We start from the raw sequence: 14,733 nt of genomic DNA, 5'->3' as shown, positions 1-14,733 counted from the left end.
GATACCTAATTGTGACCCTGAGTCAATGAATGGTCTTCAGAATTAAGTGCAATTTCTAGCAGATCCTGCCAAGATGAAAAAAGATTTCAAATGCAGTCCCTTAATCTCATGTGTTGTCTGAGGACCAAAATATATAAGTGCAGCAACGTATCAGCAAAGCTGGTTTTAGAGTGACGAGGTTTTTTGCTGGTTTTTTTTGTAGGCACAGCAACCACATTCATGAAGGAAAGGCCAATACCAATGAGAGTGCAGATCACTGAAGTGCTAAAGGTAAACAGAAAATTGGGAGTCAAGTAACCTAAAGTTCAAATTTCATTTCTTCTTTGGGGCTGCAAAAAGAGCCCTACACTCGTACACTCAAGAAACCTGAGTATAAGCATTGGCTCAGAGACTTCTGGGATCTTGCTAAAGTCATTTCAACTCTCTGTGTCTCAGATTCTTCATAATCTATAACAACAAATAATAATCTATAAATGTGGTAATATATAATAATATAACATATAAATAATTATATTTATATGCATTATATCTATTTATGTACATATAAAATGACATACTATATGTAATGATCTATAAATACGGGCAATAACAATTAATTATAACATATAATATAAATAAGAATTATAATTATATAAAAATAACAACAACTTCACAGAGTTGTTAAGAATCAATAAATTAATCAACAAACATTTATTAAGTACCTACAATGTGTCAGGCTTTTTGTAAATGTTCAAGTTCTCTAGGAATCTAGGTCATCATTATTAACAATTTTCCTTTCCTGATGGATTTCTAGACTGCTAAATCAAGAGTATACTTTAGATTCAGTTTACACAAACATTAACAAAACATTTAAGAAAGTCTTATCTCTATAGATAAGATATAGAGATATAAGGCTAGAGGGGAATTTGAAACCGTCTGAATTGCTACACCAAAACGGTTCGGTATCAAGCTGGAGAGACATTTCTTGTTTGAGTGTCCCAGGGATCTAACCTTGGCTCTGTGCCATTTAACATTGATAGAAATGAGTTGGATGAAGCTACAGATGGAATGCTTATTAAATTTGCTAGGAGGGATTATTAATATATTGGATGAGAGTCAGTATCCAAAAAGATCTTCACAGGTGAGAATGACTGGCCAAGCAGCAAATTCTAAATTCAATATTTTATTTTATTTTTCTCATTGTAGTAGGCACTAGGGAAAGTTAGGTCTGTTCTACCTGACTTTCTTCATGTGATGTATCCATCAATCTACTGACATACTCTCTCTTCCCAAAGATTGAATCCTTCTTTTAGAATAAACATTACTCTCCTTCTTGTCACATCTTGACAAATCTGCTTGTCTTCAGATGCAATAAAAATGTTTTGCTGGCAGCCAATGATAGGCAGTGAAAAAGGTTTTATTGGGCAATGATGACAGATTTCGGTTTGAAACACCAATTTCTACACAATAGCTATGGACCCAAGACTATTTCTCTTTTAGCTTTCAGTTATATCCATTTAGATCTCTTAAGAACCATGGACAAGTTCAAGGCCTTTTGTCTTCTTTGATAGATTCTGCAATAATCTGGCAGAGATCTAGGAAATAGGTAGATATCATTAAAATCTTAATAATTCTTTTCAGATGGAATGTAGGTTTAACACTTTTAGCAGGAAAAACACACAGGTTAAAAAACAACCAAGTCCAGGTATATGCTTACAGCATAAACTCACCTGCATTAGAGCCTGTCAAATTATAGCGGGCATTAAGTTTCTTGATGATATTTTCATGGATTTGATACCATTCACTCTCTGTGTTGCACCTATGAAAACAGTGAAACCCAGTTAAGACTTAATGATTCATGACAGCAAGCAAGTTCTTGTTAGTTGATCTGACCTTTCTAATAAAAATAGGACCTGATCATAAACACTTCCTTCTTGCCCCATCATTAAGACAAGGTCTATGTTGGATTTTTACCATGATGTTCATGATAACTGTTCTGAGAAAAATAAGACCCCCTATGAGAGCCCCTGGTCCACTTCTGCTACAAACTGAGTCAACAAAAGAAAAATCTAAATTGAATACTGGCTACTGTGACGTTGTCTACACCAGTGGTTCTCAAAGCTTTGTCTGGGGATTCCAAGGATTGCAGAAGTAAAGAATTATTTTCATAACAATATTATAGCATTTTAATTTCAATAGGATAAATAGATATAACCTACATAAACAAAAGCTTTGGGAGGGTCCTCAAGAATTTTTAAGAGTATGTAGGAGTCTCTAGACCAAAAAGTTCCCCAATCACTGGTTTCTACTGAAGTCAGTGGTCTTGATAGGTTTCTACTACAATAAAAATTAAACTGGATATCAACCTCTAATCACAACCTTCAAAGCAAAATATATTCAGAATTTATCAGAGGAATTAAACTTTTATACAAAGTATAATTCAATTCAGAAAATGTTTCCTAGAATAAATAAATCTTAACTACTTAAGCCCATTTGGGACTATTTTTCTCCTACTGCAATCACATCCTTAGCTAGGGTTTCATTCAGGTCATCGTCTCTGGCCCTTACATGTGTTCCCAAATAAGCTGCCACCTTGTATTAGCCACTAACGTTCCTCTCCATGAGCTGAGAAAAGGCAGCCTCTGTGATTAAAATCGAAATTATTCCCCTGTTTTATCTTTTCCAACACCCTGAATCTGAAGCTGTTGTTTTATATTGTACCTATTTTGCCATTCACGGGTCTTCCTCGATGGACATTATTTGTCACACATATAACTTTCTTAACAGTAGGGCACCAAATAGAGCTTTTAAACTTGGATGATGAGAAAACTGACATCAAATAAAACCATTCTACATGACCAGCTGTAAGAAACAAAATTACCTTCCAGAAGCTTTTTTTCTTCCTTTTTTTAACTCAGTAGGTTAAGGAGAAAAGCTGACTGACATCTTACTAGGTACCTAAGCAACATCGATGCTCAAGTCTTCTTTTAACTAACAAAAGCTAAAATGAAACTAAGGCTTATTCTAAAAAGTCTAAGGCCAGAATTTCTGGATCACAAACCAGAGCTTCAAAATATTCCTTAATATTGTGTTTGAGCTCCAGAATAGCATGGGATTTGGCAGCTCCTAACAGAACTCCCAGACTCATCAGATTTGCTGTCAGTTAAGAAACTCTCTCTCTCTCTCTCTCTCTCTCTCTCTCTCTCTCTCTCTCTCTCTCTCTCTCTCTCTCTCTCTCTCTCTCTCTCTCTCTCTCCCTCCCTCCCTCCCTCCCTCCCTCCCCCCTCCCTCTCCTATTTAAAAAAAAAAACAACTAAAAACTAAGTTCCTATTTTTTTTTCTATTATTTCTCCCTAGCTGACAGTTCTTATAAAGACCATCCATAGTCAATATTTCTGAGGCTTCTCCATACTCCCTGGAATTACCCAGTGCTTTTACTTGATGATGAGAAAATATAGCATTAAGACATGTTCACCAGAGAGGTCGTGGGCCATATGGGCAATGCAAGGACTCCTGGCTTTTACTCTGCTTTTCACATGATCAAAGAAAATATACTTAGCTGTCTCTCCCTCAGTTTTCCCTTAAGCAGGCTAGATGGAACACTTGCTACTTGCACTTTCAAATAAAGCTGCGAGCCTTGATGCCATTATGTTTGCTGAGAATTTCAGTTCCCTAAAAGGGGAATGTTGAAAACTAATGCTTTTGTTGTTTTACTAGGGAACCAGGCAAGATTGGACCTGCAAATCCATTACTTGGTTCTAACATGTTTCAGAGTGAATTGTCTTTGAAAGAGACCAGGATCATGAATTTTAGCCGTATTAGGGAATGGCTTATATGGGTAAGACATTTAACTTCTCAGTGCTCTAGAAAATTCTCTACAGCTGAGTTGCAAGAAGGTGTCAATCTTCACTGGTAGAGGAAGTTTTCATATTAAGGAGTTCCTTACGAAATTGCAGGCCCAGTTTTTAGCCCTGCACTGAATTAAAGGCAAAAAACAATATGGTAGAGTAGACAGAAGTGGTTGGTTTTAGAGTCAGGAAGGCTTGGATTCACATCCTGCCTTTGACACATCCTGGCTATGTGACTGTGGACAAGTCCCTTCACCACTGTGGCATAGTTACCTAAGGCCATAAAGTACAAAAGAAATGCTCATCTGCACCATGTAGTGAAGTTCTTGATATAGCACTGGTGAAAGCACAGGTCTGAACAAAAACAAACAAAAAAGCATTGACATGCTCCCAGAACAGTGCCAAGTATTTATGTATTTTAAAACAGGGTCAAAGGTTTCTATATTCTTATGGGATGGTTAGCTCTCCTTGCTTAAAGACCTCAGTTTACCAACCAATTGGTAAATGTGTGATACTGTGAAATGGAGAACCAAGAAATCATGGATAACAGGAAATCTATCCATGGCAACGGGGGGGGGAGGGGGGGGGAATGTGTTAAGTATGTTCCTATACAAAAATCTTACATGAATGACACACATAAAAATGATATGAATCAAATAAATTAAGATAATTACTAGAATAAACTGGTGTAATTTATGGCACGCATGGATGAGTTTCAAGAGCTGACTCTGAGTCCTTGGAGGCTATCTGGGTGGGAACACAAGTTCTGGCAGAACTCTCCAGGATGAGAAGGCCCTAGGTTGGGTGTGCTGGATATGCTCAGAGAAGAAATACATAAAATGTCATTTGAGAACAAGTTCAGCTTTGAATAGGCTTATCTCCAGAAGTTTCGCCACCAGCTGATCAAATTTACTGGACATTCCAACTCTTAGAGACTGTCTATAAAGCAGGGGTTTACCTAGCCTCTTTTGTTATGGAATTTCTTTTGTACACTAATGAAATCTATGAACCTCTTCACAGATTAATGTTTTTAAATACATAAAATAAAATACATGGGATTATAAAGGAAACCAATTTTACTGAAATACAATTGTGTGTATGTGCATGTAAATTTAGAGTATCCACCCCAAATGTTCACATGGACTATCTGTGTCCAATCTGTGCTAGAGCATTCTGAGCTCATATTGGTCTGATCAGCCACAGCTGGACACATTGAAACTTGCCTTTATCACAGTGATGTCATTTTGATCCTCTTTGAGGATGAATGACAACAATCAAATATGTTTGTGCATGTGTGTGTGTGTATGTATAAAATTCATAGGTTCCAGTTTGAGAATCCCTCATCTAAAACATAGAAGGGTTGTTTACCTACACTAGTAAAAAGATAACACACCAATGAAATCCCAAATCTTTGAAATATTCAGTATTTTCAGAGGGTCTCCCAGAAATATTCTGCTCAATAGTCAAAAGTTTCCCACAAAAATTTTCTTGGAAAACAAAAAAAAAATTCAAATTTATATGCAAACTTAGCTATAAAACACACTGTGTATTTTGGGGCTGGGGAGATGAAGCATATCAAATGGCTGACTTTATTAATTCTAACTTACTGTTAAAAGCAAGCTTCCCAGTATATGTTGTGTTACTGTTTTAGCCTCCTTCAAGATTCAAGAGACCCCTAATATGTGAACTTCAATTTTATGAAGGAAGTTAAACCCCTGTTTAACTTGGGTGACTGAGACATATACATGTGTGTATGCAGGGGTATTACATATATATGTGTGTGTGTGTGTGTGTGTGTGTGTGTGTGTGTGTGTGTGTGTGTGTGTGTGTGTGTGTGTGTATACATATATATTATGCTATTATTGATGATAGTGGTGCTAAAACTCTGGTGGCGATAGCTGCAGCTTCATAAAAACCCTAGAAGCTCTTTTGAGCCATTGTCCCCATTTTACAGATAAGGAAGCTGGGACACAAAGAGAGGAAGTGAATAATTCATGGTCAAAAAGTTAAAAGATAGTAAAAAGTGTGATTCAAATCCAAATTTCTGATTCATTCAGGTAATCTGTCAATTATACTAAGCCCCTATACCTGTGTTTAGGAGCACCAAATGATACCAAAAATATTTGTAATATTTTCATTTGTTAATCCCATTTTCCCAGAGACTTTTGCCAATGTATTGTACAGAAAGCAGATAAAGGAATTCTGCATAGCTATGATGAAAGTTGTTGTATAAATTAATACTATAGTATAGTTGGACATTATATGGTAAGACAGGTCTTAACCTGGTATCCATAATTTATTTAATATTTTGATAACTACACTAAATGCATTTCAGTATATAATCAGTTTCCAAAGTAATGCTATGTATTTTATTTCTGCATTAATAAACATTATGCTTAGAAGGGATCCAGAGGCGTCAGCAGACTGCCCAAGGGGCCCATGATATGAAAAAGGTTAAGAATCCTTTTGCTATAAGACATCTTCAATATAATTGTAACAATATCTCCTATTTATAGAAGATTTTTAGTACAGATAAGAAATGCTTTCATTAGGTAACATATGCACACATACATTTATATACTATGATGCTTTCTGCTTGCTTATAAAACATTTCTGAGGGCATTTGTTATATTTCTGGACTGTGGGAAAGGGCTTCCTGTCCATACTTCCCTCTCTTCACCCCCCAAAAAGAGACAAATAGAAAAAGGCAATATACCCACAAGGTCAAGTAAATGGGACCCACTTCTATGTGGGTTAAGGCTAAGCTGGCCATCCTTTTTATTTCATTGCCCAACTATAACAGCCAAATGTCCCAAAGCACATATTTGGAATAGAGGAAAAATGTTGCCACTTGCCTACCTGTTAATCAGAAGGCTGCCAAGTTCAAAGCTAACTACCATAAAAAAGAAATCACCCTGTCCTGTTGCTTCATTCAATGAACTTCACATGGACCTTGCATTAGCATGTCAGTAGGTTATATAGGATCAGAGGATTGACAGAAATGGACAGAATATGTCACTCTCCTAGAAGGACCTAAGGGTGCCCTTCAGCAGATATGCTTCTTCCACTCACTGTTTAAGACTTGCTTGGCTATAGTAAACCCTTGAATAAAAGCTTTTATAGATAAGTCACTTGTATGTAAGATATATATTCTTTTATTTCCTTGGCAGCCTTGGATTGATGTCATGAAAATCAAATAACAGGTAATCAAATAGCCTCTGACTAGAGACTATTAGCTTGAAACAATGACATTTACTTGGGTTACTATTAAGACTGATTTGCCTATAATCAATGTCTCTCTGTCGGTCTGTCTATCTGTCTCTCTCTTTCTCTCTCCCCTTCCCCACCCTCCCTCTATGACTAGGTCTCCTCATCTTGCCCAGGATGGTGGTATAGGGGCTTTACAAGGGTTCAATCCTTCTTACCACTGAGCATGAGGCAGCTGATTGGCTCTCTTTCTGATTTAGGTCAGTTTTACCCCTTTTTAGGTAACTTTATGCCCCCCCTCACCTGGACATGTACCATATTAATGTTGAACTTAGTCCAGATAGTCGATCAGCTTCCCAGTGTAGCTCACAACTTCAGAGCTCAACAGATCGATCAGCTTGTAGCTGGGATGTGCCATCACGCCCAGTTATCTAATTTTCATTCTCTCAGAACTTACTAACTGATGCTCAGGAAAGTGGTCTAGAAAAAAATGGGGGACTCCATCTTGAAATTTTAAACCTACAGCAGAGAAGCTAAAAAAGGTGGACTATCAATATTCATATTCATTGAGAATTTATAGTTGTCATTTGAAAATTACAGTGAGTGGCAGTTAGCAAGTTTATCCCCATAATGCTACACAAGTTGAGCCTCTCAGAATGGACCTGTGAAATCCACATTTTATGTCCTATCACCCATAACTAATACCAATAAGAGCCATTCTCTATTCCAGCGGGAGTGGATATAAGTGATCTCACCATCTTTTCCCCAAATACAAATGCCTGAGCATTTCTTACATGTATACTTTCAAGATGAGGTCATCCTTGGTCTCTCCAGTCAGCAGGTCAGCAATACTGAGGACTGCACAGCCAAAGGGCCGCCGATATTGCACGCTGCACGCATTCTTCTTCTCTCCAGCTCCCATTCGACCTGTCCAGTAAAACAATAACAGGACATAGCCGCTTGACTGGAGCCATCCTCATGAGTCATGCCCAACTACATGGCAGTCCAGAATTAAATTAATGCTGTGATTGAAAGGAGGATTGGAAACTTGAATTCTAGCCCTACCTCTGATACTAAGTACCCATGTCTTGTCACCTAACTTCTCTGGTCCTGAATTACTTCATCTGTAAAAGGATAAGATTAGACAAAATGATTTCTAAGGACCCTTAGCACTCTAAGGTTCTAGAATTCCACGTAAGTTCATGGGATGTTCTTCAGTCATCTTTGCCTCATTCATCTAGGTTTGCAATAAAGTAGGAGAAACATAACTTTCACGACAGCTTGAGAAGATTCTCAAATGAGTAACATGTATAGGCTGTTTCTGTCACCACCTCCCATAAAGCGTAACTCTCTTTGCTTCACAACACTTAGATGTTGACAGACTCAATTTTAGGTCTTCCCTTCTGGCTCTGTCTCACACACTACAACACTGATACAATTACAGTACTCAATTGACTGGTGCTGTCAACTCTAGAGTTCTCAACTGTCTGATTATTGAGCAGCCCAGAACTCTAGCCATATTTCTAGGAAAGGCCCTTAAGCAAGAACAAAGAGGAGAGGAGAGTAAAGGAGAGCATCTAGCAACAACAAGCTATTTCCAAAAATTATGAAGGATAAAGAAATGAGAGTAAAAGAGGAATAAAAAGGAAGGCAAAGAAGGGGACAAGAGATGCAAACTTTTAAATTTTCTTTATTGAGAAAACATGCTTTCCTTGCAGAATCAAAGACCCAATCTTAAACACTGAGAAGCAAAGCCGTAAATGGCAAGGTGTATCATATCTCATTTATCCCAGCTAGTGCTGGACAGCACCCGCTTCTCACCCAATAAGAAGATGCCTAGGACACTTTTATAGACATGAAACGTGCCTGGCTCTTAAAGATAACAATTCCTTCTCCCCTTCATTTCATCACATCAAAAGAGCTAACAGAGGAAGCCTAAATTCTTCTTACAGGGCACTGCTCCAAATCTCATTCTCAAACGTTTAACCAAAAATCTCTTGACCTTTTTGGCAGGTCTTTCAATAATCCCAATGAAGTTACGCATTCACTGAAAGCTGGGGGGGATTAACTGCTAATTAAATGTTCATTTCAACTAATTAATATCTGTGAAATACTTGATAAAAAGAGATAACAGCTATTAAACTGTTATATATTTGAAGCAAGCATGGTGCCTATTAAAATCTCTTGGCTTTAATGGGTCTGCTCCAAATACATTCTCTGTTATCCCCCTTTAAGAAATGGGGAATATTTTGGATCTTGGGGATGGGGTGGAAACACTATCTTATTCCTCTAACTACAGAAAATTCATAAATAACCATTATCAAAAACCTAAAATGCTATGAATGATATTATTAAAATCTGAAAGACTTCCCACAAAACTATCTTCTTCTAGATTTTGTAGCATCAAGTTGCATTATTGATTTGAAAAAGACAACAAAGGAGTACGTATATAAGCAGTCTTTACTCTTGTCACCTTGCTGGTTTACTGAATCTCCCTCAAAGAAATGTATTTCAGTATTCACTTTAGCTTTTCTTAATGCATCAAAAGATTTCCTCCCCAAAATGTTCCTATGTAACCATTTAAAAAGAAAACAAAAAAGAAGCAAATAGGTTGCTTCTCATTTCTGCTGTCCTTCGAACATAAAAAGACAAAGAAATTCAAAAGGGATTTCGGAAGGGATTATACACACACACAAAAAGACCCCACACACATATGTCTGCACCAAAATGACATTATAAACTCTCCTCTCTCCATGTACAATGCAGATTGTTTCATGTGGACAAAAATAAAATGAAGATCAAATACACTGTGTTCTACATGGGGGCTCTATAATCCTATAGAACAACGCCAGTACTGAGGAAAAAACAAAACAAAACTATAATCCTGAAAGAAAAGGGAATGAATTTCCAATTCCAGCTTGTCAGTATCAACAGAAAAGTCATATGGCTTAACTAGTTCTTGTTTTACTTTATGCTTCCAACCTACAAAATCCCTTCATTTTAAATCATTTACTATGCCAGAATAACACAGGGGAAATGTATGCTGCCTGATTTATGCATGTATAATATAAAGAATTCATGAATCTGTAGGAAATCTAGCCCCAAAAGACCACTTCACACCATCCTCCAAAATTAGGATTTGTCTTTTTTTTTTTTTACTTGAATACAAAAATAAACTTTAAAGACAGCACTCTTGTGGGCCTACCTTCCCTCCCCCAATCTTGCATAATGACAGAAAACCTCTCTTATTTATTTTTTCTCCCAAGGGAGAAAGGAAAACCACCAAAACACCTGGTTGTCACTGACTATTTAAAAATAAAAGAATTACCAATATACTTATCTCCAATTATAATGGGGGTTGGGGGGGCAGGTAAGGCTATTCCCAGATCAGGACTAAAAACTCATAGGTTTAAATTGTCAGTACTGGCACCAGAAAAAAAACAAGTGGTATTCAGAAGAAAAGCACAGGTAGACTTCTTTCCCAAATGTATTCAAACATATGGAATTGAAATGCATCACATCCATATCCAAACCTCATTGCCTTTTTCTCCTAGCTACTTGCACATCATTTGCAAATGTGTCATTAGGGTTGGCAGGCTGCCCTACTCACCTATTCGAATGATGTGCACAGTGATATAGATGTCCTTTCTTAGCTCACTGCTACCCAGATCCTGCCAAAGGAATCAAGGAAGGTCATTTGACAGCCACACGTGAAAGAACAACATTGAAAGGGTATGGTGTATTACTTTGCCAGTACCTGGCAAAAAATAGGCACTTAGTAAATGGTAGTTGACCAACTGGACACAAAAAGAGGCTTATCTCCACCTGGTCCTGCTGGGACTAAGATTATATCACAATAATGACTTTATTCTTATGGAAATCATAGCCCCTTTGTAACATTATTTCATCTAACATCATGTTTTCAGGGAACCAGTTAAGGATACTAGACAGTCTACCATGTATGGAAAAATAAATAGTTCAAAATGGAACTAGATTTCTAAAATGAAGTTCTGTTGTACTCAATTATCAGAAGGAGAAATAGATAGATGGATAGATACATACATACACACATACATACATACATACATACATATGTACACACAAAGGCAGATAAGAGAGAGGGAAATAGAGAGACAGAGACAAAGAGAGAGATTAAATCATATTACAAATGCAATTGGAACTACAAATATGGCTCCTTTTAACAAAGAATGATTCCAAGTAATAACCAGTAAGTTTCTTGCTTCAAAGCAAAGGTCAACAACATTTTAGTGTAGCAAATGAATATTCAGTTTTCAATGTCACTCTAACAGGATTTGACCCATATAAAAAGGAGAAAAAAAATGTAGATTTATGAATGCTACAACTGATGCTATATGAATGGCCAAATTTTTGAATCCTCATGAGATTGATGAGCTAACTAGCAATCTTAAGCAAGAACCATGTCTTCTACTTATAACAACAATTTTATTTCATTTAAATAAGTACAATGGAAAAAAGTTTTCTTGCATATCAAAATAAGGTACACTCACCACAAAGAGAGAACAATGTCTTTCAGGCTTCTCTGGAGACTTTGGCAAACCATTCCTATTTAGTCTCAAAAAAAACCTCTCACTGAAAGCAAGAAAAAAAAGTTTTCAATTTTAAGAAGTTACTTTATTTTTTTTTCATTCTTCTATACCCTTTATTCTCAAACCTTTTCATTCTTTATAATTTTGGTAAATACTATTCTAAACTATGGATTTTACATAAAATTTACCTCTATAAAAATTAGGCTAACACCTAAAATGAGGGCAGCTAGGTGTCTTGGCTGGTAGAGTACTGGGGCTGGACTCAGAAAGACCCGAATTCAAATATGACCACGGACACTTAATAGTTCTGTGATCCTGGGCAAGTCATTTAACCTTTGCTTACTCTAATCCAATGGAGAAGATATGGTAAATCACTGGATCTCTACCAAGAAAAGCCCAGTCAGACGTGACTGACCAAGAACCAAGCACCTGAAATAAAAAGAGTTTGCTTCTCTCAGAATAAACTCTGCAAGTCAACAATCCAGAAACGGAAAAATATAAGGTAAAAACAAATGCCTTTCAGAGAAGTGAAAAGAATTTGAAGTTCATGCTTTCATTGTTTTTCTTTCCAAAAGTATAGCCAGAAATTAAATAAATGAAGAATGAGTATGAAGCAAAGTTTCATTTTCCCGTCCTTACTGGAGTTTCACATGGAGCTTGCTAGTCTTTTCTTTAAATTAAATTTTATTTTTAATCATTGAAAATCTGCTCTCTTTCCCATCTCCCCTCCCCTCCACTGAGAAAGAAAAAAAACTATTAAAAAGATGTACAGTCAAACAAAACAAATTCTTACACTGATCATATCTTAAAAAATTGTCTAAATCTATACTCTGAGTTCATAAACTTTCATGCCATGAAGAGCACCTTTCATCATGAGCTGTCTAGTAAAGTGGCTGGTCACTGTGCATGTAGATAGATCAGAGTCTCTAAGTCTTTGAAAGTTGCTTACTACAATGTTGTTATTGTATCAACTACTCTCCTGATTCTGCCAACTTCATTTTGTATTATATCAGTTCACAATGTCTTCCCAGGTTTCTCTGAAGACTTCTGCCTGACTCATTATTTTTTGGAGCACAATAGTATTCATACACCATAATCTGTTCAACCCTTATTCAGTTTATGGGCTCCCTGCCAAGTCTAAATTTTAAAAAATACTTCTGTTTCTTAATCATCTGCAGAAATTCTTAATAAAATTAAAATGGGTGTCTGATTTATGCTTTCACAAATTCAGAAATGAGTATTCAGTAAAAGAAGGCACTTCTAAGAAAAACAAAAGTCACAGAAAATATCAATGCATAAGAAATGAATCATTTCACAATGAAATAAAAGAACTGATGGGACCACCTACTCCATTTGTCAGTGGAAAAAAAAAACTTACCACAATTAATGGGTATAAAAATTACTTCTGAATAGATTTTTTCAGGGGTGGATGATAAGAGATCAAAAAAAAGTAAAGAAATTCAGTTGGGGCAGAAAAAGGGCTACCTGATATTATTGTAATATTATTATCTATAAGACATTAGGCAGTAGACCACTTGGAAAATCCCTGGGACTTCACAGCAGTGGTCTCCAAACCACATCGAAACAATGACTGTACAATGAATAAGAGCTTTCTAGAGGTAACTAATTGTTATTCTTGGCCTAGAGCTAACTTTGACATATGAGTTACAAGTAATAATTGTTTTCCTCCTCATATTATGTCAAAATAGAAAGTTGAGCCTACTATATTATTTCTTACCAGTTTTACTCATTAATGTGTATCATGCTTCCAGAGCCAAGTTTGAGCTTATGCCTAAACACAGCACAGAATATGACTTACAAAACAATAAAAGACTCGGCTGACTGAAGTATTCCCTCAGCAGCCTGATAACAGCACCTGGAATTTTACCTCTGATCATCATACCTTTGGGTTAAGATAACCCTGCTTATGAAAAAATCTTGTTAAAATGCAATTAAGCTTCCTGGGTTGGGTAACAAAAGAACGTTAGATTGTATATTTTTAAAATGTTTGGACAGTTGCAGAAGTTTATCATCCCCCCACCTCCCCAATCATGTCACATGAATGAACTCAGATCAGTTTAACAGAGGAAGCAGTCTGGTAGGGGAAGGATCATGGGACTTGAAGTCAGGAGAACTGGGTTACCTTAGTTTGTCCTGTCAATTTGCATCGTATACACAACATTCATTCAGCATTTGTTCAGTCATTTCAGTCTTGTCTGACTGCGCAACCCCATTTGGGATTTTCTTGGCAAAAAATACTGGAGGGGTTTGCCTTTTCCTTCTCCAGCTCACTTTGGAGATGAGGAAACGAAGGCAAACAGGGTTAAATGACTTTCCCAGGATCAGACAGCTAATAAGTGTCTGACCTGAGATCTGAGCTAAGGAAGATGAATCTTCCTGATTCTATGCCTGGTGCTGTATCTACTGCACCACCTAGCTACCAACGCTAAGCCCCTATAAAGTGCTATAAGAGAGACTAGGTCCCTGACTTAATGGACATTTTTTTTTTTTATATGAACGGGGATGGGAGATGATGGGAAAGAGATTAGGAAGGTCTAAATCTGGTAGCTGCTTGGCAGGGCCAGGTGAGGTCATCTCAATACAGATAGAGGAATGATGATGGATGTAGCCAGAAGGACACACTAGACACCTGAGAATGGAGAAATGTAGAAAGGGAAAAGACAGGTTTTTGCCAGCTTCCCAGTTCTGCCTAAGACTATCTTGCACGGAGTGCCTAAACATCTAAATAGTTTATATTTCAAGAAATGGTGAGGGGTGACAGGTATGCATTAGGCATGGAATATTAGAACAAGAAATGGGGACTGGAAGAAGAAATGTTCTTGTTGCTATGTTTTGCTGAATTCTGTCTCTGGATGACTGTTCTTAGAATCAATAGATGTTGCTAGAAACAGGGACAGGGACTATTCTGGAGTTATGATTTCAGTGGCACAAGGAACTGCCTTCTTGAGGAAAGTGCTTCTGTCAAGGCAAAGTGGCTTTTTCTCTGCCCCTTATAGTCATAGAGACTTACCACAGCACCAACAGGGGAAGGAACCTTCCCAGGCTTACATAGGTAGGAGGCAGGGTTTGAATCCTTACCAGTTCAAGGCTGGCTTTCTATACACTGTACC

The 14,733-nt window shown here is 37.0% G+C and overlaps 1 protein-coding gene across 7 annotated transcripts in view; it reads right to left on the bottom strand.

Moving 5' to 3' along the window:
* DOCK4 (dedicator of cytokinesis 4) overlaps positions 1–14,733 on the bottom strand; it is a 537,022-nt gene that overhangs the window by 229,495 nt on the left and 292,794 nt on the right. For 6 of the 7 annotated variants that reach the window (XM_072653018.1, XM_072653019.1, XM_072653025.1 and 3 more), the window contains 4 exons: positions 11,564–11,645; positions 10,645–10,705; positions 7,829–7,961; positions 1,710–1,798 (listed from right to left, as the gene is read on the bottom strand). In XM_072653018.1, coding sequence (XP_072509119.1) covers positions 1,710–1,798; positions 7,829–7,961; positions 10,645–10,705; positions 11,564–11,645 — 365 coding nt within the window. The remainder of the gene's footprint in view (positions 1–1,709; positions 1,799–7,828; positions 7,962–10,644; positions 10,706–11,563; positions 11,646–14,733) is intronic. The other variant, XM_072653024.1, reaches the window with a different exon arrangement.

This window comes from Notamacropus eugenii, chromosome 3 (assembly GCF_028372415.1).
Source record: "Notamacropus eugenii isolate mMacEug1 chromosome 3, mMacEug1.pri_v2, whole genome shotgun sequence".
Classification (NCBI taxonomy): Eukaryota; Metazoa; Chordata; class Mammalia; order Diprotodontia; family Macropodidae; genus Notamacropus; species Notamacropus eugenii.
Note: the sequence above shows the minus strand (reverse complement) of the source record. Positions and strands in the feature narration are given on the sequence as shown.